Below are 24,698 nucleotides of genomic sequence, written 5' to 3'. Positions count from 1 at the left end.
CCCAGCTCCAAAAAAAAAAAAAAAGTTGCCCTTTATAAGACTTCCCTTAGTCATGGTGTCTGTTCACAGCAGTAAAACCCTAAGACACACACACACAAGCACACACACAGAAGGTGAGGGTGGAACTCAGGGAATCGTGCTTGCCTAAGTCCAGCCCCCAGATACAACTGATTCTGTACTTTTGTTCTTCCTTAGAGAAGGGTCTCAGGTTACTCCGAAGTGTCTCAGGTGATCATCCTGCTTCATTCTACTACCAATGGGAGGTGAACCATCACACCTAGGTGAGAACCTACAGTCTGTAAACGCTACTGTTGACTGTATTAACTCCCCACGCTTCAAGAAATAGTTTTCCAGTTCAGTGTGCTAGCTCACATCTGTAGAGCCAGCATCTGGAAGGCTAAAGTGTGTGAGATGATGTCACAGGAAGAAAAGTTTGAGGGAAGGGGAGGAGACTGGAATGAAAAGGAGAAGAAAACAGGAGGAGACAGCAAGAGTAGCTGCGAAGAGACAACATGGAGGCTGACGTCAAGATTCCACGCTGCACCTTTATGGGTTTTATGAATGTTCTTAAGGGATGGATGTGTACTGGACCTTGTATGTTTAGGTGGGCAATTTATCTTATCAATTAGATCAAAGGCTATTGTGTTGTGTGGTCTTTCATGTGGAGAACTGAACTTGAGAGAGTGTGTGTGGGATGCCACAAAGGCTCAGAGAGAGGCCTTGGGCGGTGTGATAGGGGATGGAGCAGAGCGGGTGAGACGCTTTGCTGACTGAGATGAAGATGTCTATCTAGCAGATACCTTGGGGCGCTGTAGTGCTGGACCTAGAGTGGGAAAAAAGACCGTTTTATTTTTTATATTATTACAACAACAGATGGCAATGTGGGATGATGTCACAGGTGAGGCAGGTACAAGATAGAACGAGGCCTGTCATTGGATAAGAAGGAAGGATGGGCGGGAGAAAAGTCTGAGGGAAGGGGAGGAGACTGGAACAGAAAGGAGCAGGAGACAGGAGGAGACAGCAAGAGTAGCGGCAGAGAGACAACATGGAGGCTGACGTTAAGATTCCGCTCTGTATTTACAGGTTGTTAGGAATATTCTTAAGGGATGGATGTGTACAGAGCTTTGTATGTTTAGGTGGGCAGTTACATCTTATCAATTGGATCAGAGGTTACTGTGTTGTGTGTTCTTTCATGTGCAGATTTAAGTGTAAGAGAGTGTGGGGCTGCTAGTCTGGGGCTGCCATGGAGTTAGGATGTGTCATTCTGGCAAGATATCTAGCAGGTATCTTGGGACACTGCGGTGCCGAACCTAGCAGGGTAAAGGAAAACCACTTTTTATAATTTTTTTTTCTTTTTCTTTTTTTCGGAGCTCGGGACCGAACCCAGGGCCTTGCGCTTGCTAGGCAAGCGCTCTACCACTGAGCTAAATCCCCAGTCCCCATTTTTTATAATTTTACAACAACAAAAGTGGGAGCCTGTCCTGAGTTTGAGGGCAGCCTGGTCTACACTGAGTGGTACTGTCTCAAAATACAAAACAACAGAAAACAGGAAGCATTTTCCCACAACACTGCTAAGTCAGTCAGCCAGTGTTTAAACACATTCAATTACATTTATTCATTATGAAGAGTGGCAGAAAATCTAGGCCAAGCAGCTGGCCTGCTTATACTCAGACTCCATGTATGTGAACCCATCATGGAGCTGCAGGGACAAGATGGGAGTGGGTTTGCCCCTTAGCAGACGTCTGCATAGGAAGCCCTCTTCTTTATCTGGCCTGTAAGGTGAGCTAACTAAGGTAAGTGAGGCAGGCAGGATTGAGAAAAGTCTAGAACCTCTAGATTCTGATACATCCTTGAGGCCAAACCACCCATGCCTGATTGCACTGTAGGCTGCACCGGGGCCTTGGGAACAGTGCTCAATGAGTATTTGCCCTTATTAGTAACATAAGGAATTTCTGGGACGAGACCACTGGACAAATGGCCTAGGCCAAAGGCAATCAAAAGGTAGAAAAAAGAATCCCCCACATCATGGACTGACACAGTTAAATCCAGGAGGCTTCCATTGGCTAGGCTGTTTCAAAGAGAATTACTCCAGCCCTCTTGAGGAACTTACCGAACTGGAATTTTCTTGCAATTCAGAATCCGTGGACAGAAGGCCCAACTCACTCAGATAAAGTGAGTGATTTGTATCCTGTGAAAGAAAAAGAATCCTAATTGAACAACAAAAACAATAAATAAAAATTATTTATTGCACCATGCATATTATGTACAGTGTATAAGCAAATACTTGATCACCCAGTCCTTAAGGTCTAAATGTCACTTAAGAGAGATCAGACCCAGGCTAGAGGGATGGCTCGGTGGTTAAGAGCACTGACTGCTCTTCCAGAGGACCTGAGTTCAATTCCTAGCAACCACATGGTGGCTCACGACCAACTGTAATGGGATCTGCTGCCCTCTTCTGGTGTGTCTGAAGACAGGTACAGTGTACTCATATGCATAAAATAAATAAATCTTTAGAGATAGAAAGATCACACCCATCCAAATTAGGGGTTAAGTATATTGTTTCGTTAAAAAGAAAACAAAAACAAATTTACACAGAAAACCCCTCCATTTTTATTAGACCATCTCCCCACCTCCAGTTCATCTGGCACAGGATGTGCTGGGATTGCAGGTTTGAGCATGCTCAGTTGTTTCTTTAAGGTGGTCAGTAGATGCTTGTTGCTGTTTAAGTTTACTTTGATGCGTCTGTATTTTGCCTGTATGTATGTTTTTGTACTTTACGTGTGCCTGGTGTTCAGGGAGGCCAGGAGAGCGCTTTGGCTCCCCGGGAACCTGAGCTACAGACAGCAGGGAGCTTCCAAATGGTTGCTGGGAACCAAACTTAGGCCCTCTGTAAAAGCAGCCAGTGTTCCAAGCCCCTGAGCCATCTCTCCAGCCAGTGGCTAATAATTTTAAAATTATCTAATGATTCAAGTCACAGAAGCAGAAACAAAAACCAAGAACAAAAGCTGGAATAGCATGAAGTTACTAATATTTACATACTTTCTCTCATCACTTATGAAGTGGTCTCTCATGACTCATTCGCTGTTCATGTAAACCGGAGAAGTGTTAATTACTTTTACTCTCATTTGAAACACTGGAAAAGTGATGCTATGACAAGAAAGTGATGTGCCCTATTTATGCTATTAAGAGAGGGCAAATGGAGTGCTTCTGACTGGGAAGTCCATTCCCCTTTCATGAATATCTCCAGAGGGGCTCCCCAGGTTCCTCCTCAGGGTGGTGCTGAGAATTAACTATTCAAATTTCTGTTGCTCAGGCAACCCTGAACTCTGGATTCCTGAATATGAGTCACAACCCTGACCCTCCATCTATGGGATCCTGCTTTTGTTCAAGTGGGTCAGATATCCCCACCCATGCATACATTCAGCACACGCAGATAATTCTCATCTAACCACATTCTGCTTCCCAGTTTCAACAACCAGGACTTGAATCTCTACCTCTGTTGGAGAAAGTCAGTAGCCTGTGCTACTCCATGAAGGTTGCAGAAGGAACAGGTCTGGTCAGGTCAGATTGCAGAAGATCTGTGTTATGTAGGTGAAGATGTCAGTGGAAGGCTGGACATACAAGGCTGGAGACAGGGACAGGCCCAGGCTGGCACTGTCACTGTTGGACCAGGGCTCTGCAGATGGCCTCTAAAGCCTCAGTCCAGGAATCACTGAGTGCAAATGGAGGCAGAGACACACCCCCAAGACTCAACACTGGTGGACTTAAGGCATAGTGTGACAACTATTCTTGGTTGTCAACTTGACTATTATCTGGAATTAACTAAAACCCCAAAAAGGCTGGATAAGCCTGTGACAGACATTTGTTTAACTGGATCATTTGAAGGGGGAAGTGATCCGCTTGTGATCAGAATCTTTGAGGTGGGGAAGACTTACCTTTAATCTAGTTCTTTTTATTTTTTAATTTTATGTATGAGTATACTGTAGCTGTAGCTGTCTCCAGACACACCAGAAGAAGGCATCAGATCCCATTACAGATGGTTGTGAGCAACCAAGTGGTTGCTGGGAATTGAACTCAGGACCTCTGGAAGAGCAGTCAGTGCTCTTAACTACTGAACCATCTCTCCAGCCCCTAGTCTAGCTCTTTTGAGGTGGAAAGACTCACCTCTAATCTAGCCATACCTTCTGCTGGAAGTCTATATAAAGAACATGGAAGATAGAAGTTCTCCCTCCTTCCTCCAACCCTTGCCACCAAGTCCATTCCATCAGCAGCACTGCAGCCAACTTCTTCAGGATCCTGGCATACACTGAAGACCAGCTGAGATAGTCATTCTCGTGAACTGAACAAGTACTGGATTCTTAGACCCTCCAAGGTGTGTGTGTGTGTGTGTGTGTGTGTGTGTGTGTGTGTGTGTGTGTACTTATTCTATAAGTTCTGCTACTCTCTCTAGAAAACCCTGGCTACTACAATCAGTGTTCTCCATGCACTGCTACAAAATGAGAAACTGATTATGACCCAAAAAGCAGTTTTGCTTGGTTTTATCAGATGAAGAAAACTGAGGAGGCCCAGAAGTAATCTACCTAAGGACATGTGTTTAGTGACAGAAGAATGGTTTGAACTGAGGCTGCTAAGTACCAGAGGCCACCCTCTTCACAACTAACATTACCTTGTCTCTAACAATGCAGACCTTAGGAGGCTGGCTCTGGAGTCACATTGCCTGCCTGAGGCATACTAGTGACAAGCTATGTAGACCCTGGAAAGCTGCTTCATTTCTCCTTGCTCCAAGATGTGTGTGTGTGTGTGTGTATGTGTGTTTGCATGTGTATATATGAGTATGTGTGTGTATGCATGTATGTATGTACGTATGTATGTGTATATATAATCAATGTAGATAATAAAATTGTATGTAGTTTTATATATATACAGATATAGATATTGATATGTAATATATATTTATGAGTATGTGTGTATATGTATGTATGTGTATATATAATCAATGTAGATAGTAAAATTGTATGTAGATATATATATATATATAGAGAGAGATAGATAGATAGATAAATATTGATATATAATACATATTGATTGGCCTCAGTGGGAGAAGAGCCTAGCCTGGCAGAGACTTGAAATACCAGGATTGGGGAGATAACCAGAAGGGATCCCGCCCACTTAGAAGAGAAGGGGAAGGAGATGGGGGTAAAGGATTGTGGGAGGGGCTGACTGGGAGGGGACAGTGGGATGTAAAGTGAATAAGTAAAAAAATGAAAAAAAAATGAATGAAGAGAAAAAGAAAGTTGAGTTCTCAATAACAAGGAGCTCCAAAGTTCTTAGTCAGTGGCACGGGAATGGTAACAACAGTGACCTCACAGAGATGTGAGGGAGGCAGAACCTAGCACAGACACAGGCACAGACTTAAATTCAACAAATACTAGTCAGCACTAACAATTCAGGGACCTTCTATTTATTTTGATGTGTGGAGGGGGCACCATAGCATACACATGGAGGTCAGAGAACACCTTATAGGAGTGGTTCTCTCTATTCCCCATGGTTTAGGGACTCAAACTCAGGCCATCAGGCTTGAGGCAAGCACCTTTACCCACTGAGCCTTCTATCCAGCACTGAGTCCCTTTAAAAGGGTCCTTTGCTGTTTAAAAGTTAGAAACCACAGACTTCTGAGCAGGCTGTCTCTCCAAAAATATAAACCTTATTTTATACTTTGTGAATTTCATTATTCCAAAGGGGATCACTGAGTAAGTTAACCTGGAGCTGGGGAAAAATCCAGGATGGGGGACGACAGGCCTTGCAGATGGCCCCTGCAGCCTCAGGTCAGAGTAGAGTACCTTTGGTGGAGAATGAACAGGGAGAGACGAGGAGCAGATGAAGAGGGGAGAAGCCTGAGGAGGGAGGAGAAAAGATGCTAAAAACCCACTTAGCCTAGCCAGGCATGGTGGTGCATGTCTTTAATCCCAGCATGCACTTAGCCTACTCAAGGCCAGCTTGGTCTACATGAGTTCCAGGACAGCCAGAGCTACACGGAGACACCTTGTCTCAAAAACCAAAACCAAACCAAACCAAACCAAACCAACAACAAATCAAATAAACATTTAGCCACTCATGGCAAAGATCCAGATAAAAACCCAGGAGGACAGAAGCAAATCGAATCAGTTCCAGACACATTCTCAAGGTAGAACGGACAGATTCCTCTTACCAGCTTCCATTTCTTTATTACCCCCCCCCCCCACCATAGTAAGATAATGGTATTACTCACTTTCCAGCATTAACAGATACAGGCTAGTGAATACTACCAAGCTATAAACAGCAAGGGGGCTGGCAAGATGGCTCAGTGGTAAAAGTGCCTGCTGCTAAGGCTGACAACGCTAACCCTAATCCTTGCGGCCCACAGAGTGGAGGGAGAGAACCAATGTCTGTGACTGTGCGCTCCAGTGCACATGATAACAAATGTAGAGAAGAAGAGCAAGCAACAGTACACGTCCCAAGGTCTGTCTAGAATGGAGCTGGAGGACGGCAGGACGGGCAGACTTTGACAGGGCTCAGAGTTTAAGAGAGATGGCTCAGTGGTTAAGAGCACTTGCTACTCTTGCAGAGGACTCAGACTCAGCAGCCAGCGGCTCTCAACCAGCTCTAACTCTAGTTCCAGGGGATCTGATGCCCTCTTCTGGCCTTCAAGAGCACACAGGTGGTATATATACATATGTCCATGTAGGTACACACATCCATATAAAACAAAGTAAAAATTAGTGAATAACAACAACAGAAAAGAACAAACCAAACTGCCTAAAACTTCCAGAGATCCTCTGTGTGGCTCAGTGTTTAAGGTAGGTGCTCTTAAACCTTTTGCAAGGGAACCCTCCAGACAAAACTTGGCTCTCTGATGTTGATGGATGTGTGAGGCAACATTAGCTTCCATTCCAAATGTAGTACAGGCTTATCTCACACACACACACACACACACACACACACACACACACACACACACACACACACACACACGTAGAAGGAAGAGAATCTGCCTGGGCTGCTCTGGAAAGCCAGTCAATAGCCCGTTCTCCCCCACACCCGATGAATGGGAAAATGGCAGGGCTGAGCAGAGGAACAGGGAGACTGGGAGCATTTTTGGCTTCCAGCCTCCCATTGCAGAGAAACAGAGATGCTGACCCTGTTTCCTTGTCCTCCAGTTAAGCAAGGACACAGCAGCTGCACACAATCACTAGGTCAGTGTCCAGATCAGAACAGAACACACCTCTGATCCATTGTGTTGAGGAAGTGCACTGTACGCGGTGCCTTTGTTATCGTGACCTTTCATGTGACTTTTGAGACTGTACTGAGTGCTAAATGTCTTCTCACAGCCGTTACTGGGGCAGAAGAAGGGTCTTTCGCCTGCAGGAATGAAGAAGCCATGTTAGTTTCACAATCAGAAAAGCTTTCTCCTTCTAATGGTGGGAAAGTCTGAGTAAGGGAAGGTGCTGACTTTCTCAATCTTAAAACCCAGAGCCAAGGAAAGCAGCAGCAGTAGCCTGTGCCTCGGGGGAAGGTTGCTGGCTTCCTCATGGCTGTTTCTAAAGGGTATGTCTGGTTTCATGGCTTAAAGCTGAATTTCTTGACTCAAGTCAGTCATGGAAAACACAGGATTGTAAATGAAGGCCACACTGCCTGCACTCACTCGCTCTCCTAGTTTTATAGGTCTCAAGAGGAACCTGGATAAGGGACTGCTGAAGGTTTAAAGGGAAAACGGAAATTAGGCCAGGCATGGTGGCACATACCTTTAATCCTAGCACTGGAAAGGCATAGACAAGTGGACCTTACTCTAGTTCTAGGCTAACCTGGTTTACTCAAGTAGTTCCAGGACAGCTAAGGTTACAAAGAGAAACCCTGTCTTGAAAAACAAACAAATAAAAAACCCAAAGAAACAAACAAATAAATATAAGAGAAAGAAAGAAAGAAAGAGAGAGAGAAAGGAAGAAAGGAAGGAAGGAAGAAAGGGAGAGAGGGGAGGGACAGAGGAAAGGAAGGAGGGAGGGGAGGGGAGGGAAGAAGGAAGGAGAGAGAGAGAGAGAGAGAAAGAGAGAAAGAGAGAGAGGGAGAAAACATGGAAATCAGCCTAAACTTACCAGTGTGTGTACGGACGTGAGTTTTAAGGTGGTGGCTTGCTGCAAATGCTTTTCCACAGCCGTCATGATCACATCTAAATGAGTTGTTTAAGCAAAGACAAACCAGTCAGTAGGTAAGAGAATGTCAGCCTTGACATCCTGTACATGCAAGCTAGAGCAAATGTTTGGAACACTGAGATCAGATCAGTCATAGTGGTTTTAGAGATGGGAATGAGAAGACTTGGCAAAAAATAAAAACAAAAAAACTCTGAAAACAAAACAAAAAAAAAAAAAAACTCCAAAAACAAAACATGGGAGGTGGCAAGATGGCTAGTCCAGGTAAGAGGTGCTTGCAACCAAGCCTGATGTCCTAGGTTTGATCCCTGGAAACCACAGGAGGGAAAAAGCTCTATCAAGTTGTCCTCTGACTGCTATAGGTATACCGAGAAACACCTACATAAATAAATGTAACAAACAAGGGAAGGGAAAGGTGGCATGCATGGAGCTGAGAGTCAAGACAGGTAAGGCAAGTGTTGAGAGCATCCCAATGACAAGATCTGACCAATCACTGAGCAGAACTCTGCTGAGAGTCTATGTGGAAAATCCTACAGCCACTGAATTATGATGTACACTGACGGTGGGTAATGAGAGCTGGACCTGCAGACACTATAACCCTAGCACGCACGCAAGAGGCTGAGCTAGGAGGAGGCCCACAAATTCACAGACAGCCGGGTCTGGGCTGCAAAATGAGCCTTGCCTCAAAAAATACAGGAAATGAGCTGGGAACACAGCAGAACATAAACCCAATGAGTGCTGGTGTGGCTGTGATCCGGAATTAGCCAGTAATCCACAGCAGGCAGGATTCCCACATCAGGAAAGGTTTCATACATCTCAGGCCCTTTCGACTCACTCTGGAGCTAGGATTATAGACACGCGCCACGGTGCCTGGCTTACGCAGTGCTAACGCTTAGTTAAGATAAGGGCATTGTGAATGTTTGGTGAGCTACACTCCTAGCTCCTGCATACTTTCTTAATAATTCAATGCCAGAAAGGAGCTTCACCCCCTCAGCATACTAATGCATCCATCACATGCTTCCTTTGAGGCATATCTCACCTCCAATTTTATTTCATCTCTGTGTACATTTGGGGAGAGGTTGTATGTTTGTTTGTTTGCTTGAGGCAGGGTCTCATTATGTAGCCCTGGCTGGCCTGGGACTCACAGATCTGCCTGCTTCCGTGTCCCCAGTGCTGAGATTAAAGGTGTTGTACGACCGTGCCAGATACATGCTGGGTTTTCTTAATCTGCTTTTCTCAAGGGCAGGGTTTGTGTAGTTCTTAATATTGCTTTAGTTTTTGCTCAGTAAGAACCTAAATATATGGGGTTGGGGATTTAGCTCAGTGGTAGCTAGTCAAGCGCAGGCCCTGGGTTCGGTCCCCAGCTCCAGAAAAAAAAAAAAAAAAAAAAAAAAAAAGAACCTAAATATATGACCAATAGATTTTTTTTATAAATCTAAATATCTTATTTCATTAAGGAGAAAGTTTCTTTAAAGCCTTTTGATTTTAATCACATATAATCATCACTATAGCTGTCTAGGTCCCCTCTAATATTCAAAACAAAACTATTTTTTTTTAAAGATTTATTTATTTATTTTATATGAACACACTGTCGCTGTTTTCAGACGCAACAGAAGAGGGCATCAGATTCCATTACAGATGGTTGTGAGCCACCATGTGGTTGCTGGGAATTGAACTCAGGACCTCTGGAAGAGCGGTCAGTGCTCTTAACCGTTGAGCCATCTCTCCAGCCCCCAAGACAAAACTATTTTAATCATCACAAAATTAAATGCATATGTATATAGAAATAAGAGTCCCCTTGCAACCTGATTGGGGGGAGGTACTTAAGCATCTATAGAGCAACTAACCGGAATCTAACCTCTTGTTAAAGGGGCTGAGACTCTGTAATTTAAAACCCCATTTTCATTTAATTGGTATCTAAGAGCTAGCTGCCTCTGAAGACTTTTCAATTCCTCTAAGTATGCCAAGGAGGGCGAATGGCTTCAGAACGAAAGGATGGTGTGCTTGCGGCCATAACTTTAAGCAATATCCCATCAGAATTCAGGGGCATTGTTTATGGGATCTCTTCAGCAATACTTACAACCCGGTGATGGGGAGACTGATTACTCAATAAAAATGTCATACAACATCCGAGGCTGCTTCTGAAGACTCACTGAGTGCCTGTAACCAGCTGCCTCGTGCTTTCTGTAGTAAAAAAACCAGCCATAATCCTCGGGCTTAGCTTTATAGAAAGTAGATTTACAGTGCTACTTGACAGAAGTAGATTTGTCTCCGTGGAGGCTGGCAGGGCAGGGGAGATGAACGCTACTGCCCTTGTAGAGGGGCCAAGTTTAGTTCAGCTCCAGAGGATCAGATGCTGTCTTCTGGCCGTGTGGGTGTCAGCACCCAGAAGACATGGGCTCCCACAGACACATACTTATCAAATAAAATGTAAAAGATATGGATTTGGACATATCAACACAAAAAGCATGTGGTCCTGCATGTGTACAAACATGAGATGTGAACAGCAGCAGCAAATAAGGAGGAGTGGGGTGTGCAGACCACCGAGCTAAGCCTCCTACCCGCACCCTCCTACAGGAGCATGCGCAGAAACAATTTAATCCCGCCCTCAGTCGGTCTCCCCTTCCCGGTGCTCAAGGCCCTCTGGCTGACAACATCAGACACTGCCTAGAATAACTTTGGGGCTCTTTCCCATTTAAGTAAGGATGTTTTGTTTAGGGGGGAAGGGGTGTTGATATAGAATCTTACTCAAATGAGGCAGAACGGCCATCACCTTGGGAGAGACGCTTCAGTCTGCCTGACCATCTCTGACCCACAGCAGTTGGTCAGAGCTCCACCACCAGAGAAGAGGACAGGTAAAGGAGCTTTCTTCCTACAGTGAAAACATCCTAGAGCCTACCAAGATCCCCAGCTGAGGCCTACCCAGTGACAGACGGACAGCAGCAAGACCTACCGAAATGGCTTTTCTCCTGTATGGGTTCGAATGTGCTTCCGCAGATCACTGAGTGTGGTGAAGTACTTGCTGCAGCCTTGAGATTCACAGTTAAACGTTTTCCCTGTGTGAAGCCTCTGATGTGCTTTCAACCTGCAAAATGGCCCAGAGAAATGCTCCTTACAGAATGATCCACAGTGTCAGGATCAAGCGCACCAAAACGCCGTCCCAGAGTACACTAGCATCTGAAACTCACCCAAAGAGAATGAAAATGAGCATTAACCAGGGACAGACGCCCTTGGGTTCAAGTCCTGCCCTCGACTACTAGCCAGGACTGTCGGAGCGTCTCTACTATACAATCCTGCCTTTGCGCAGTGCACATATCAGTGTCAGCCATTATTACTTGTCTCACCAAGTATTACCCAGCCCCAACCCTGCTTGGCTGCCAGCATCAAACAGGAGCAGGCACTTTCAGAATGGTATGGTCTTAGCCACTGTTATTTTGCTATTTTGCTTAATATTAATGATTTGTGGAAGACTCGTGACACAAGCATGGAAAAAGACAGATATCAAGTGGGTACCTTCCTACATCTCGGGATAGAAGGCTATCCCAGAGGTTTGTGCCAACTGGAAGACTACTCTATGCCAACTACTAAAATCCCAAGGGCACAATGGCACTCCTCCAGATGCAAATCTACACACAGCTGTGGCAACATTCCCACCCAATCCACGGGCATCTATCTTTAAAGTAGCAAGTTCTGACTGTGCTTCAAACAGGTAAGTGCAGCTATGCTCTTCAAAGTCCCAAAGTCTCCTTGCTGTCATAGGAGAGAGAAAAAGAAAGAGGGAGAGAGAGAGAGAGGGAGAGAGAGAGAGAGAGGGAGAGACCAACCTGTACAGTGTGTTGAATGCCTTCTCACAGCCCTGCACGTCACACTCAAATGGCTTCTCCTTTGTGTGCACTCGCACATGGATCCTGAGGCTGTAGGAGGTGAGGAAGGCCTTGCCACAGCCCTCCTGATTACAGACAAAGGTGTACTCTCCTCGGTGAGTCTTCTGGTGGGTGCGTAGGTTGCCTGCTGTGCTGTAGGTGCGCGGGCATCCCTCAAAGGTGCACTGGTACCGCTTTACCTGACAGAGGACAGGAGACACCTCATCAGTAGGAAAAAAGAACTGCCAGGTCTCACCTCTCCGTCCTGGGACAGGGTCTCACGAAGCACAAGTTGACAGAAAACTTAGCGCCTTAACCTTCTGATCCTCCTGTCCCCACCTTCTGAGCGCTTACATGCATGTAGCACCACACCTAGGCTTTATGTAGCGCTGTGGAGTGAACTCCGGCTTTGTGCACACTAGGCAAGCACTTGACTGAGCTACAACCCAAGCCCTAAGTCTGTCTTTATAAAAGCTGTTGCAGGCAGCTGGAGAGATGGTGCAGCAGGTAAGAGCATGTACTGCTGCTTTGCAGAGGACCAGAATTCCATTCTCTGAATCCGTATCAGGCCGCTCACAACCGCCTGTAACTCCAGCTCCAGGGTCATCTGTCATCTACAGACTCCCCGGGCACCTGCACTTGCTTGTACATATTCACACAGTCATAAACAAACAAGTAACTAAAAATTGTAAAAATAAATTTTTAAAAAATAAGAGTGTTGTACGAATTAGGAATACTTTCCCAGGTAGTGGTGGCACACGCCTTTAATCCCAGTGCTCAGAAGGCAGAGACAGGTGGATCTCTGTGAATTCGAGGCCAGCCTGATCTACAGAGGGAGTTCCAGGACAGCCAGGGCTATACAAAAAGAACCTGTCTTGACACCACCACAAAAAAAAAAAAAAAAAAAGGGAAGAAAGACAGACAGACATGTTGGGACCCCTGAGTTGATCTTGGCACAGAGAAGACAAAGTAAAGCCTGGCTAGAGGGACAAAGCCTCAGGGACGAGACAGCCATGCTGTCTCAGAAAGGGTGGTTGATCAAAGAATGGGTGACATTAAGGACAAACAATTTCAAGTGTCAAAGAGAACCTATTTTAGGTTTTATTGTCTCTGTCACTATGCAAGCCTTGCCCTGCATGTTATAAAAGTAGTCAGAGACAAATGACCAAACACCGCCATATCCCAAAACCTTAAATGTCCATAAATGGACACTAAGGTTTGAGTTTTATATAATTTTCATGTTATGAAATATTATTTTGATTTTTAAAAGAAGCAATAAAAATCCAAGAATTAGGCAGGAGCACAGCTCAGTGGGTAGAGCACTTTCCCAGCATACAGGAAGCCCTGGTTCTATCTCTATAAGACATACATAAACTGGGTGTGTCAGCAATCTTGGCACTTAGGATCAGAAGTTCAAGGTTGGCCAGGTGTGGTTACACACACCCTAAACCCAGCTTGGGTGGCAGAGGCAGAGGCAGAGGCAGAGGCAGATGGGTTTCTCTAAGTTTGATGTCAGTCTGGTTAACCTGAAGAGGTCCAAGTCAATCAGGGCTATACAATGAGATCCTGCCTCAAAAACAAACTAATAAATTCAAGGTCATTCTGTTATCATAACTACACAGGAAATTTGAAACCAGTCTGGGTTACCCAAGAGCTTTTCTTTAACAATGTAAAATCTGAATGAGGCCAGAGCTGTGGTTCAGTATTAGTCTAGCATGCTTGAGGTCCCGGGTTCAACTCTTACAGAAAACAACAAATAAAAAACCACTCTCAGGAGCTGAGCAGTTTCTCTGTGGTTAAGAGCGCACACTGCTGTTGCAAAGGAACCGTGGGCAGGTCCTGGACTCTGAAGCCTGTGCCCTCAGCAGATGCTCACACACACAGACATAAAAAATTAAAAATTAGCCAAACGTGGTGGGAGGCAGAGGCAGGCGGATCTCTGAGTTTGAGGCCAACCTGGTCTACAGAGTGAGTTCTAGGACAGCCAGGGCTACACAGAGAAACTCTGTGTTGACTCCCCTTCCCCCAATGAACCAAACAAACAACTCAACAACCCCCATCCCTCCTCAAACAGCATTCTTACTTATCCCTAGAGCAGAGTGTTCTCACCCTTCCTAATGCGGTGACCCCTTTAATACATGTAGTTCTCCTCATGTTGTGGTGACCCCCAACGATAAAATTATTTTCATTGCTACTTCATAACTGTAATTTTGCTATTTTATGAACCATAATGTAAATATCTGTGTTTTCCAATGGTTTCGGGCAACCCCTGTGAAAAGGTTTGCCGACCACCAAAGGGGTCGAGGTCGGTCCACAGGTTGAGAACCATTGTTCTAGTGCCATATGAAAATAAGCTTGAGGGGTTGGGGATTTAGCTCAGAGTTAGAGTGCTTGCCTAGCAAGCACAAGGCCCTGGGTTCGGTCCCCAGCTCTGAAAAAAAGAAAAGGAAAAAAAAGAAAAAAAGAAAAAAAAGAAAAAAAAAAAAAAGAAAATAAGCTTGGTTTAAACAGGATCGAGCCTGTCAGCTAGTTGGCTAGATAGGGAAGGGAGGGCCCCTGACTCCTTCCTTCTAACCGACCCCTCTCCTCCTTTCCTCTCTCCCTCTCTCCAACTGCTAAGAGGACCTCAAATAAGTGCTTGTTCATGTACTGACGGTGAGCCTCTCACAGCCACACAGGTCACATTCTGTAGTCCACTCAGACGGATGTCTTGGTGCCTAGTTTTGAAGTCATTGCCAGAACAATTCTAAAACAAAGCTCCATCCACATGGCCTCTCCCCACATAAGAGTCACAATGCCTACCAGGATAGTCAGGGTATTCCTAAGACCCTCCGATGCTTTCTGTTTCTCACACAACTCAGGACCTAGGAGAGCAGAATGTCCAACCTAGAGCTGCTCGCCACAGCACACTGGTCCTCTGAGAGCCTCAATTCCTACCTCTTCGCCTGTGATCTCTCCCTTCACTGGAAATGTCTAGTTCCTTTCTTGGCTTCCTCCCAAGACTCTTCCTTTAATTCAAGTCTCCCGACCTCCCAGGTCCTCCATAACCTCTCATGTCCACACAACAGCGCCCTTCTATAAAGGCCAGTATTATATATCTTTACCAGGAACCTGACACTTGGCTCACATTGGTAATTATCCCCTCATGAATATGTACCAACTTCACCAACGGAAACTTCAAAACTATCACTGAAGGGGGAAGACCAGGGACGGTCTCCGTCATAAGGTCCATCACAGTGATGGGAGATAAGAGCAGAATTCCATTCTTCAGTTGCCACAGCAGCCGACAACTTTGTAAGAGACGACAGAGGCAATGGAATGCCCCTCTCACCGCTGCCCTGCTCCCATCTGAATTCCAATTCAGTCCCCCATTGGCCATTTCTTCCCCAAGGGCCCCTCCCTGACTGGTCCTCAGCTCCAGGTCCCGGTGTGCAGGCCTGCTTCTCCTAGGCTCTCACAGCTTCCTGGGCCACTAGCCCTCTAAATCTGGGGGATCTGCATTCATGGGCTTAGCCAATTATGGACTGAAAATACTTACAATTAAAAAAAGGAGTGTCTGTGCTGAATATATATGGAGCTGCCTTTGATTCCCTAAACAATGTCTAAAGCATCTGTATTGCATCAAATGCATCGTGAGTAAGCTAAGCTAACAGAAGTATACAGAGGGCCAACAGCGAGATGGCTCATTATAGACGCTGTCAAGACCAATCCTTGGGACACATGTAAAAGTGAAGAAAACAAACCCACAAAGTTGACCTCTGACCTCTGCATGTGCTTACACACAAATAAATGTTTTAAATATTTAAAGTATATAAGAGAATGTACACAGGCTACATGCAAACACTGTAATCCCTTTACATAAGAAGGCTGAGTATCATAGAGCGCTTGCCTAGAAAGCGCAAGGCCCTGAGTTCGGTCCTCAGCTCCGGAAAAAAAAAAAAGAAAGGAAAAAAAAAGAAGGCTGAGTATCCATGTATGCTTGAGAAGCAGTATTTCCAGAAATAATCACCAGCAAAGAGATACCAACCACCTTTTCTTTAAAATACAAAATACAACTAAGATGCAATAATTTCCATTATACTTACTGAATTAAATAAATGAATGACTGCTTCCTATCTCAACTTAAATTGCCTGACAGCAGGGACTATAACTACCTTGCTCACTGACAACTTCAGAGACTAGCCTTGTGAAGAAGTGGCACTCACTCCATTTATATTTTGAATGAATGAATGAAACAAACGCAGCAAGCCTTACTGCTAGCAAAGTAGTGACAGACTCTTAGGTGATGGGCTGGGGAGACGTTTAGTGGGTGAGGTTTGCTGTGCTGTGCAGTTGAGAAGCCCAGAGTTCAGATGGTAGACCCACAGACAAGCCTCATGGCCACCATGTAATCTCAGGACTCTGTAGACAGAGACGAGATGATTGCCGGGATAGACAGCTAACTGGACAAGCTGCACTCAGTGAGCTCAAGCCTCAATGAGAGATGCTGTCTCAGTAAAGTGCAGAGTGATGAAGGAGGACACTGGACATCAACTCTAGGCATGTGGACTTATACATGTACAGCATACCCCGCCAGTGTGACTATGTGTGTATAGCATGCCCCGCCATTCATATACATATGTAAGCAAACCCCAAGACTATCGTGCAGGAAAGGAAGTTCTGAGTAGGATGCCAGCTGGGTCAAACGTAGCAAGGACCACCAGTTGATAAGCCCTCAGTCTCCCTGCCACAGCACTAGCATGGGAACAGCAAGGCAGTGGCCAGAATGTGAGCAGTCAGCCAACTATGCTTTCAAGAAATCTTGGCAGATTAGAAAGGGAAGAGGCCAAGTGAGGAAAACACACGGACTGGAAGGGTACTGAAAGGTACGCAGGACACAGTTATGGGGGGGAGGGGGTAGCACTCAGGAGAATGACTGAGGCAGGAGGACTGATACAAGTTCAAGACCAGCCTGGGCTACATAGCAAAAATCCTATCTCAAAAAAAAAAAGTTTAAAAAAAAGTGGTGTTAGGTACTAGATACCTTTTCTCCCTATAATAAACTGAATTCTCAACTTCTCATTTTATCTGGAAATAACAAATGGACATCACATTGAGTAGCTTTCAGAATTATTTTAAAGGAGCTACAAATTTCACACAAAGGGAAATCTAGACCTCCTCAAACGGGATCAGAGCAAGAAGTTGAAAGAAAAATTGTAGTGTTGTCATGGCTACAAAGATATATTACAACATCATGTAACTTTAAATGAGACTGAAAGTTATCATTTATGGATTTGAAGAATTGTGTTCCAGAATTATACTGTGTTTGGTGCCACCACCACCAACAACAACAAAGGCCCTTGCTGTCAAAAGGTGAATTAGGGCAGGCAAGAACACAGCCTAAGGAGCTACGCTGATATAGCTATTGACACAGGGCAATAGACAGACACAGGACCTGAGGCTTGGGCTACAGCAAGCTTATCTACGGAGGAGATGCCCAGCTGAATCCAAAGACTTCAGGGAAGGGTCACATATGGACCGTCTGCTTGTCAAAATGAATGACAGTATCTGTCATGGGAACATGTCACTGGAGACTCCACTGGACATGAAGAAAACTCGTTTCTCAAAGAACCTTCAAATTGAAGCCTGACTTAAACTTTCCCGGTGGCTTCAGAGAGCTGTGGGGGACTCTGCTAAAGAGCACAGAGATGCCTGGGTAAGTTCGCCAAGCATCGAGTATAATGAATGTCCAGGAGGCATTAGGGCTGAGATTTGCAGAGTGTTCTGAATGGCTCTGAAACAGCAACATTCAGTGAGGATGATCACAGAGCTCAGGTGACAGGAGCAAAGGAGGGCAGGTGCCGTGCAGGCAAGCTCCAGCAGAAAAGAACTTCAGATGACAAAGCTCACCAAAGTTAGAGCGAAAAATGCCTAGACTGCTAGAAGAGAAAGGGAGTCGGAAGGAACTCAACTCTACACAGGACAATAAAGAGAGGGACTTCTGTGCCCAGAGCAGACAAACACTTATAAATAAATGATTGGCTGGTGGTTAAAGCTACAGAACCCACTTTCCTCACTGAGTGTGCTGGTGCAAGTCTTTGATCCCAGGATTCAAAAGGCAGATGCAGAAGCAGGAGAACTGCCCTAACTTTGAGGTTAGACTGGTCTTGATGGCAAGTTTCAGGCTAGCAATGGCTGTACTATAGCAAGATCTTGTCTCAAAAAAGGAGAAACAAAAAGACCAACAAAAAGGGGCTGGAGAGATGGCTCAGAGGTTAAGAGCACCGACTGCTCTTCCAGAGGTCCTGAGTTCAATTCCCAGCAACCACATGGTGTCTCACAACCATCTGTAATGGGATCTGATGTCCTCTTCTGGTGTATCTGAAGACAGCTACAGTGTACTTATATATAATAAATGAATAAATTTTAAAAAAAATTGAAAAAAATTAAAAAAAACCCTAGGGGAGGAAATATCAAACTCTGTTCTTTTTTTCTCCATCACTAGTGACGTCCTGTCCCTTCTCCCCACAGCAAATCTGCTCCCCATAATAGCACTGACTTCTATCCCAAATGGACAGTTCTCAAAACACAAGTCCAAGTGCTCTGAACAATCCCCTCTCTTCAATGCCCACTAGAGCTGAATTCACCCATCCATCACTCCCTAGGGCTGCTTTTACCCCTCACCCCTCCATCTATGCAGAACTGAGGACACCCTCTTGCTCTTTCATTTCTCAGCCCTGTTATCAGCGAGTGTCACCTTTGTAGCACTGGTGTGTTATCCTAAGAAGCACTGACTTCAGCATCAGACAGTTCTCCGTTCAAAAGAAGGTGGAGTGTGCTTATGGGGTACGTGCAGGAGGGTGTGTGCACTTGTGCAAGAGCATTCACAAGACAGAGGTTGACATCAGGTATTGTGCTCTATCTTGCTCTATCTTATGTCTTTACAGACAGAGTTTTACTATGTATCCCAGGCTAGCCTCAAACAGAGATCCACCTGGTTCTGCCTCTAAGTGCTGGGATTAAAGACATGTACCACAATAGCAGGCCTCCATGTTATTTTCTGAGCCAGTGTCTCTCACTGAATCTGAAGTTCTCAGACCCTACAGTCAGAGAACTCGAAAGGATCCTGTTTCTGCCTCCCAACACTGGGAATATACCAGCTAGTTGTTTCTACGCTTCGATTTTCTTCTTCTGTAAAATGCGGACCAACAGTGTCTATTCTATGGTTGTTAAAAGGGTGAACTATCAGAGTTATATTTAAGCCTTCACTTTTAGCCATGGGATCTCGGTGCCCTTCAGTGGCCTGGTACCGAGGAAATGAAAGAAGCCAAGAAGGAGGGCAAATGATTACTTGTAGCAAGGACTGGTTGGTGTTCACTGCCCTCTGCTTAAGGACCACAAACACCCTCATTTTATAACACAGTTAAAAGCTTGGTCAGACGGCTCATCTGAAGATATGGAAAGGAAATTCCAGTACAACAACCCCATACTACAGAGTGAGTTCAAAGCCAGTCAGATCACATTTGTATAAAAATAAAATGTTTTAAAGAGGAACTAGAGAGATGGCTAAGTAGTTAGGAGGACTGACTGCTCTTCCAGAGGAACCAGGTTCAATTCCCAGCGCCTACACAGTGGCTTTCAACAGGCTGTAACTCTAGTTACAGGACATCAGGTGTCTTCTGCCTCCACATGAACTAGGTATAGACATTCATGCAGGCAAAATACTCATACATATAAATAAATTTAAATTAAAAACAAAAAAGATAACTGGAGGTACAGTATAGAGCCCTGGCCAAGCATCATCTGACCCCAGGCTCAATTCCCTGCTTCCCCCAAACAAAAACCAAAAGACATACAAACAACCCATCAGTTAGTAATGCTAATACAGAAGTCCAGCTTATTAGATTTGGCTACCAAGTGTCTGTGAGCTCTCCTAGAACCCAATCACACCTCCCACCTCCATTGCCCTCTTTTAGGACAGAGTCTCAAACTAGCCTTGAACTATGTAGTCCAGACTGGCTTTGGTAGTCGTCTGTCTCTGCCTCCTCAGTGCTGGAATTCAAAGACGCCTGCCTCCAAACACTATTTACAGCTTGTCTCGAGAACATGCTTCCCAAAACTGTTCTAGCAAAGAGGCTGACATACCTAACCTTTCTCAAACTGGAGATTCTCCGAACCTCTGGGAACAGGTGAGAGAAAGAGAGGACACACAACTCAACAACTGGACCAGACGTGGTGCCTGGCGTCTGAGGTACACCGATGCACATTTCATAGTACATAAATCTCACTCAATCTTCACAGGACGACGCAGTGGGGTATTTTTATTTCCATTTTACAAGTGAGGAAGGAGAGCAGCCTGTCTGCGGTTACACAGCTAGCATACACTAGAGCACAAAGATGAGAACAAAGCCGAAATCATCTTTCATTTTTGGAAAAGCTTGATTTAAATAAGGAGAGAGAACTAAAATTCAAGTACTTCCTCCCATTCTTTGACGAATAAGATGTCAGCAGTACCTAATACAGTCCATGTAAAATATCAGCTTAAGACCCAGAACTCTTACGGTACAAACTTTAAAAACCGGTGTGGCACAAAACCAACATGTCCCTCTGCCAGGTCAGAGGCCCTCTGTGACAGGCCCGAGAGACAAACAGCATGCTACCATGGAGGAGACATGTTGACGAACTGGCTTCACCTGGTGGCACAGGGCACTACCATTCTGCTCTGGACTCCAACAGAGCCACATGGAGCCACCAGCCCGCCCTGCCGTTCTCCGAGTGCTGGTGGGTTATCAGTACTGACATTTGGCAAAAGCTGGCTAAGTCAAACCTGGGAGGGAAATGAATGGATCCTCAGCACTGCACTTGCAGTCTGTGACAGGTTCTTCCGTCCTACTTCTGAATGGCAATCCTGTGGGAGCTGAACAGGGAGCTGTGAAGAAATGTAACTGTGGTGTGCAGTGGAAGGTGGGCGGCTCCACTCCAGCACAGCCCAACGCCCTGGCGGCTGAGCACATGACTCCACTCCCCTCTGACTGCCACTGAGGAACAAGACTGGAATCAGTCCTCACACAAAGGACAAACTGTCAAAAGGCTCTGGACACTAGAGTCAGCACCCCCCCCCCCTTTGTTTTGCTTCCTTTTGTTTTCTTGGGACAGGCTTTCTTCTTGTAACCCAGCAGGCCGGAAAGTAACCCGTAGCACAGCACAGCCTCAAACTCATGGCAAGCCCCTGCCTTAGCCTCAAGGGGCTGGCATTATGGACACAAGGCATGCCACTTCTAACCCATTTATTCTTACTTAAAATCTGTCAGGCTGAGCTGGAGAGATGGCTCAGCGGTTAAGAGCCCCGACTGCTCTTCCAGAGGTCCTGAGTTCAAATCCCAGCAACCACATGGTGGCTCACAGCCATCTGTAATGAGATCCAATGCCCTCCTCTGGTGTGGCTGAAGACAGCGACAGTGAAGACAGCCAACAGTCTACTCATATACATTAAATAAATGTTTAATAAAAAAACCTGTCAGGCTAAGCAAATCTACCCACGAGTGCTGGCTCACACCTTTCACCCTAGTACTGGGAAGCTGAGACAAGGAGAATCTTTGTGAGCTTGAGGCCAACCTGGTCTACACAGCAAGCTCCAGGACAACCAGATTTAGAGAGACCCTGTCTCAAAAGACAACAAACAAACCTCCACCAAAACAAACAAAAGTTTTAATCTAAAATTTAAAAAAAAAGAGAGAGAGAGGACGAGGAGGAAGAGGGAGGAAGAGGAGGAGGGGGGGAAGGAGGAGGAGGACTAGCAATCCAATCTCTCAATACCTAGGAGCACAATTCAGAGAGCACGGCACCTGCTTCTTGCTGTTTCCTTAGTGTGCAGTTGGCTTACCGACTGCTTTATTATTGTTTCATTATGCTTGGCATAGTTAGGGCATCATGGAGAATGTCTGGCCTATGAGCCCTCCCAACTATTTAGCAGAAGAGACAGGAAGGTTGGTAACAGAGGAGGTAAGCAGGCAACAGGATGGACAGTTCTTGGCAGGTTCTCTGGAAGAACAGAGATGCCTGAAAGTTTGAGGAACCATGAACCACTCGAACCCATCAGAGGAACAGCTGCTTAGCAACCTGGAGGGGGAAGCTCTAAAGTTTATGGGTGGTGTTTGAAAAGAAAGACAATGTTTTGATGGAACCTCTCAAAGCTACCAATCAATAAGGAGAACCCATTTTGAAAAGGAAGAATCAGGGTGCCCAGAGGTCCTGTGGTAGTTAGAAATGGTATGTGTATGTGGCAAGGTTCTGGTTGGCTTGGTTTTTGCGCAAGACAAGCATGATGAAAAATAACAATAATAAAGCAATCAATAAAGCCATCTGCACACTAATGGAGACAGAGGAACAATCAGGGATAAACAGGAAAGTCAGGCTAACACCTGACTCAGAAACTAAGCTGCTTAGGAAGCCAAGAAGACTGAGGAGTTATCAAAGGGTTCCATTTCTCCAGAGCAGTGCCTGTGAATGTGTGCAGTAAAAAGGTCAGGCTTAAAACAGGCTCCAGGGCCAAGAGCGGTTAAAGATCGTGCAGCTGTTATTGGTAAACATGGCCTCCTCAGGCTGACTAAGTGGATTTGGAAGCCAAAAAAAAAAAAAAAAAGCACTGTCAATCAATGACTAAAGTAAGAGTGTGCTTCTGGAAGGCAAGCCTGAATGTTTGGCCTCCAGAGACTAGGGCCACAGCTGCTGCTCCTTCCTGATACCCATGGCAGCCCCAAACCTACCAAGCCTGACACCAGTTTACAAACTGGGCCAAAGGTTCTTTTTTTTCTTGGTTCTTTTTTTCAGATCTGGGGACCGAACCCAGGGCCTTGTGCTTCCTAGGTAAGCGCTCTACCACTGAGCTAAATCCCCAGCCCCGGGCCAAAGGTTCTTATCTCTCATCGCAGACCTCAAGAGACGGCTGTGAGTCTGAGGCCATCCCTAGGCTGCAGGGTTAAGGACCCAACTCAAAGAAGTCTAGCTTATAGAATCTTCTACCTAGATCTCACGTAGAAGATGTTAAAATTGAAGAAGGGAAGATAGTCACTGGCAACAAGTTCATACCATCCTTGATCCTGCCCTGTTCATGATTAAATTGCCTGAAGAAACCATTTGGGCACACCAGGCTTGCAAACAGAAGCAGCTAATTGGTAAGGAGCACAAAACAGGAAAGGGACAGCTAATATCAGATTGCATAATCCCTCCCCCATCTTCTCTTTTGCCTAGGTCAGCATTCCTCAAAAACAAACAAACAAACACCGTGCTCTACTAGTCCCCTGGAAAACGTTTTATAGCATTAGCTTATAGCATTTAGAAAAGTCTCTATTTTCTTCTTTCTTAGTTATGACCAAACCAAACGTAATAAATTCTGATAAGTTATGAAGTAGTATGGTTCTACTTAACATTTCTCAAATATGGGTTCATCATGAACACTTGTACAGTAATCATTAACTGAAGGTGGCCTAAAGCTGGGTCCCAAACTTTTGAGGTTTTACTTAATTAACTTATTATTAGTTTAGAGACAGGGTAGCCATAGCTGGCCAGGAAATTCATATGCCTCGGCCTCCCCAGAGCTGGGATTAAAGGCCTGAGCCACCACACCTAGCTCAAACTTTCTAAACTTAAAAAAAGTTTCAATGCCTGTGCTTTTTTTCTACCAAGTATAAAACTTTAAAAGAAGAGCTGGAGAGATGGCTCAGTGGTTAAGGGCATTGATTGCTTTTCCAGAGGTCCTGAGTTCAATTCCCAGCAACCACATGGTGGCTCACAACCATCTATGATGGGATCTGATGCCCTCTTCTGATGTGTCTGAAGACAGTGACAGTGTACTTATATAGAATAAATAAATCTTACAAAACAAAACAAAAACTTCACACTTCCTGCTTCCTGTTCTCTCATCCCAGCTCACTTCTCCCTCATTCAAACACTCTGCACCCTGGGCTTGACTGAAGGCTGTTTCAAAATGTGAGTGGCAACCGAGATGGAACTATCTCCTACGGCTCCTCAGTCCCTCTTCAGGCCACACAGGAAGTCAGCCTTCCTGACCCAGAGTCCAGAACAGCACACTCCACCCACCTCCTGGAATACTGTTATCTCTCTCCAGCCCCTAGCGCCTCCCTCATTCACGCTGCTGCCCCACGGAATTGAGGATCTGTCATTTCCTTGACCTCAGACCTACATCCCAGTGGGTCTCACCTTCTGTTCCTAACTCCCAAGGGCTAAAGACGAGCGAAACAAACTTACTCATTTCCCTGAGAACTTCCCTCTTCTTGACCCAATTCTTGTTAATAGACTTACTCACCGTTAAGACGGGGGAGGTAAGGAGTGGAAGAGCCGCTCTGTCTTCAGCATGCAGCCCGGGCATGTCTGAAGTAATCTACCACGGTAGGCTCTTCACCTACTCATCAACCCAGCAACTCAACACATTGAGGGGAAAAAAAATCTCTGAGAAAGGCTCTCACTGTGTTGCCCTGGGTGGCCTTGAACTCAGAGATCAACTTGCCTCTGCCTCCTGAGTGCCCAGATGGAAGATGTGTGCCGCCACACCTAGTCAGTCCTCAAGGAAAGACTCATCACGGGGTTAGACTAAAATCTAGGATTGGCTTTTGCCTCAGGGCTCCTTATGCAAATTCCAACAGGATACTAAGCT

The 24,698-nt window shown here is 45.3% G+C and overlaps 1 protein-coding gene across 6 annotated transcripts in view; it reads right to left on the bottom strand.

Annotated features, from left to right (window-relative positions):
* Positions 1-24,698, bottom strand: part of Mtf1 (metal-regulatory transcription factor 1) — a 44,787-nt gene that overhangs the window by 14,474 nt on the left and 5,615 nt on the right. For 4 of the 6 annotated variants that reach the window (XM_006238884.5, NM_001108677.1, XM_063288017.1 and 1 more), the window contains exons 3-7: positions 12,008-12,246; positions 11,137-11,268; positions 8,130-8,203; positions 7,262-7,398; positions 2,111-2,188 (exon numbers count right to left, since the gene is read on the bottom strand). In XM_006238884.5, the coding sequence (XP_006238946.1) occupies positions 2,111-2,188; positions 7,262-7,398; positions 8,130-8,203; positions 11,137-11,268; positions 12,008-12,246 (660 nt within the window). Of the gene's footprint in view, positions 1-2,110; positions 2,189-7,261; positions 7,399-8,129; positions 8,204-11,136; positions 11,269-12,007; positions 12,247-15,173; positions 16,120-24,698 lie in introns of those variants that run through there. The other 2 variants (XM_039110342.2, XM_039110343.2) reach the window with 2 other exon arrangements.

This window comes from Rattus norvegicus, chromosome 5 (assembly GCF_036323735.1).
Source record: "Rattus norvegicus strain BN/NHsdMcwi chromosome 5, GRCr8, whole genome shotgun sequence".
Classification (NCBI taxonomy): Eukaryota; Metazoa; Chordata; class Mammalia; order Rodentia; family Muridae; genus Rattus; species Rattus norvegicus.
Note: the sequence above shows the minus strand (reverse complement) of the source record. Positions and strands in the feature narration are given on the sequence as shown.